At 40.9% G+C, this 3,597-nt stretch overlaps 1 protein-coding gene across 1 annotated transcript in view; it reads right to left on the bottom strand.

Moving 5' to 3' along the window:
* Positions 1–2,064: 2,064 nt before the first annotated feature.
* Positions 2,065–3,597, bottom strand: part of tgfbi (transforming growth factor, beta-induced) — a 38,887-nt gene continuing 37,354 nt past the window's right edge. The window contains exons 16-18 of the mRNA XM_039813480.1: positions 3,271–3,338; positions 2,296–2,320; positions 2,065–2,205 (exon numbers count right to left, since the gene is read on the bottom strand). Coding sequence (XP_039669414.1) covers positions 2,150–2,205; positions 2,296–2,320; positions 3,271–3,338 — 149 coding nt within the window. The 3' untranslated portion in view covers positions 2,065–2,149. The remainder of the gene's footprint in view (positions 2,206–2,295; positions 2,321–3,270; positions 3,339–3,597) is intronic.

The raw sequence follows: 3,597 nt of genomic DNA, 5'->3' as shown, positions 1-3,597 counted from the left end.
CTTGACCCCAAAAGAATCTGATTTGGGCCACTTCTGCCTGCAGTCTGAACGTAGCCAAACATACTTAACACGTGAGTTATGTAAGGCAACAGGTGTGATTATGTATAAATGTTTAAAACATTGAAATGACTAAACATTGAGCGAAACCCGTCTGTGATTATCCATCAACATACATTCCTCTAATCTGAACTTTCAGCCAAAATAATTCATAATTTAATCTATTGTGTAACTCAAACATTAGGTATAACTTCAGGTAAACAAGGCTTATTGTGTATATATTTATATCGGTGTCTGTTTTATGAGTGTGTACAGATGTTTTTGACTATGTGAAGGACTTTGGTGCAAACTAGTTTGCTTTTGAAGTTTGATATAAAGAAATAAACTTGAAACTTTATAAACGCCACACGGCGTCTTCCACTCTAAGAAATATTCGTATTAACAGTTGTAAGTCTGTATAAGTAAGGGTGCAGCGAATCCAGGATTCTGAATATTGGGCTTTTTGACAGGGTTGGGTTTCTGCAGAACCTTAGAATTTTTTCACACCGAACCGAACTGGAAGGTGTTTACGTAGCTGGAGCGTTCAATGCAGCAGGCTGTGAGGAAGTGGACATGGATCTGGTGAGCAGAAAAAGTTGTTTTTTGGCAGAACTTTCAGTCAAAAGAAGACCATTCAAGTCCAGCTACATGTTCAATCTGTTCAATGCTGATTGGTCTGGTGGTGGCGAGGACCCTAAACTATACACAACATGGCCGCTGTTACAACATCTGGTCTGAAACATCTGAAAGAATACGAGTTGTGCACGAAGGAATCTCCAGACAGCAGCCAGAATGCAGCAACTTCAGGTACGGCAAAGGAAGGACAGTCCCTGTTTACTTCATTCATGTGTTTACTGTGTTCATGGGCTGAGGATGGGAGGAGGACTCAGCACAATCTTAACCAGTGGATTCGGTATTTGGCTGAACCCCAAAAATCTGGATTCGGTGCATCCCTAGTATAACTTAACAGAATCTAAATTGCATCATTTAGGCTCCAACCACGGAGGTTTTAGCAGGTAAAGAAGTCCACGTCGTCTCGCTTTCTTGGACCTTTTGTCACACTTTTTCAGATGTTTTTGCTGCTGTTTTTGTAAGTTAAAGAAGTCCACGTTGTGGCTTTTTACGTCATTTTGGGTGTTTTTTTTGTGAAGTTTTTTTCTGGCGTTTTGAGGCTTTTTTTCTGGCGTTTTTGTTGCTTTTTCAAAAGGTTAACTTGTGGATGTTTAGATGAGTAACTGAGAGTTTTCTATATGGACATATAACAGAAAAGGTTTTGTATTTAACTCTAGCTACACGTCATTAAGGGGCAACGTCCGGGTCATAAGCTGTTATTTTACAGATTGATTTCTTACAGATTGATTTCTTAGAGTGAAGTCTTCTGTGAACGACAGAGTCCATGTTTCTGTTTCCTGTGTGAGTCCAGAGACACGGTGAGAGGACAGGAGGGGATTCTTCCTCCTGCTTCTGCTTCTACAGGATCAAATACGAGCCGCTAATAGTTCAGCTTGTAAAAACCTTCTGAAGACGGACAATGACTTCGTCAATGTGTAATTCTAATTTGTGGAGGAATATTTCTGTAAAAGTCTAAGAGACGGACACAACCATTTCCTTTCTGCCTGTTTACAAAATAAAACTACAAAACCTTTTTACACAAGAAGTTACTGCAGTATAATTACTAATACCACACTGTAATAGTACTCTGCAGTGAAAACGGTACTTCAGTTAAAGTCTGTAAGTATCATCAGGAAAACGTAGTTAAAGTATTAAACCATTGTAAAAAGTGTGTGTGTGTATGTGTGTCTGTGTGTGTCTGTGTGTGTATGTGTGTGTCTGTTTGTGTGTGTGTGTGTGTGTGTGTTTGTGTGTTTGTGTGTGTGTGTGTGTGTGTAGTGGAGTAAAAAGTACAATATTTCTCTCTGAAATGTAGCGGAGTAGAAGTAAAAAGTGGCATGAAAAGAAATGACTCAAGTAAAGTACAAGTACCTCAACATTTGGACTGAAGTACAGTACTGGAGTACATGTACTTAGTTAAACCCCCCCCCCCCATGTGTAATTATTAACGGCTCTTATTTGTTCCCGTTTCTCTGCGGTTCCTGGGACATTCAGCAGAGTTTTACTGCGACATGGTCTTGCTGGAGCGGCTGCGGACCACTTTCTGGAACAGATCGTCTGAAACACAAACCACGGTTTGAGTCTACGGGTCCTGAAGAGGCTCAAAGTTGACGTGTTTGAGAAATAATTCAGAAAGAAGAAACTCACCGTCCCTGAAGCTCTTAGAGTCCGCCTGTTAGACAGAGAATACAGATTATTAATGACAGAGAATACACCGAAAGACACTTCAAATACCAGTTGTCATCATTTTTATGTAAAGTGAAAAAAAACAAACACAAAAAAGCTTAAAAGCTCCACTGTGGAGGAATTTCTCCCATCTAGCGGTGAAATTGTGTTTTACATTCAAACTAATAGTGCTCTCTAGCGCCTCACTTTTTCAAATGCGTGTTGCATCTACGGTAGCCGTTATGTACCAAGAAGATATGACAACATGTCTTCCAATTTTTGCTTTTTTGGCGATGAGGATTCCTTCTCCTGTAGCTCGGCATCAGTCTGATCCTCCATTATGAACTAAAGACCAGCACCTCTCACTGATCTCCTCCGTTGCAGCTGGTTTCAGTCATGGGACGCTGGCTCTGAATGAACACGCGTCGTGGATTAGCTAGACAGGTAGGCTAGGGCTTTATGTCCCTCTCAGCCATTATAGTTTTTTAAATTGGCAGAACGACGTGGAAGCCTCCTTGGACTTGCCCGTCCAATGAAAATACAGATAAGAAATTCTTCCCTTACGAGGATAAGTCAGATCACTGGCAGAGGTCATTTTACACCAATGAGGACATATTTATGAATGACAACACTGATTTTAGCTAATAAAATACTTAAAACACTACACAGTGTACCTTTAAGACACCAAAACGACAAGTTAAGATTATAAAGAAGAAGGTGGTTTGGATTACAACACAGGAACACACATCTCCTGGGTGAGAGATTGTGTATCCTCCTTAACTTCTCCCGGGACATGAACTCTGCTCCCCAGCTTGCAAGACCTGTGTTTTACTTTTGACAACATTTAAACCAAACATTCATAAAATCATGTTTGCAAACTATAATTTATTTTCTTACGTGAAAACTTAAATGTGCCTATTTTTCATATGATTATTCAGTGATTGTGTGTGTTCTCACCCTGGAGGAAGCAGCTGATCTGAGAGGGGCTGCCGGTCCGTCCGCCTGCTCTCTCTCCACCTTCGGAGCTGCAAACCAAAACTTCTGGTTAGCAAACATCTCACCACACACAGCAGTCACAGAGCAACAGGCAGCAGTCACAGAGCAACACGCAGCAGTCACAGAGCAACACGCATCATGTGGGTCTGTCTGCTCCCGAATTTCTAAGCTGACCACAATGGCGGCTCGTTCAGAATATGATCTCGTATTTAACGAAAATAGTTCACCGAAATGTGTTTCTGAAAACAAGTTAAGAGAGAAATAGGCCGTACAGTTGCTGTATCTGTC

Source organism: Perca fluviatilis, chromosome 10 (assembly GCF_010015445.1).
Source record: "Perca fluviatilis chromosome 10, GENO_Pfluv_1.0, whole genome shotgun sequence".
Classification (NCBI taxonomy): domain Eukaryota; kingdom Metazoa; phylum Chordata; class Actinopteri; order Perciformes; family Percidae; genus Perca; species Perca fluviatilis.
Note: the sequence above shows the minus strand (reverse complement) of the source record. Positions and strands in the feature narration are given on the sequence as shown.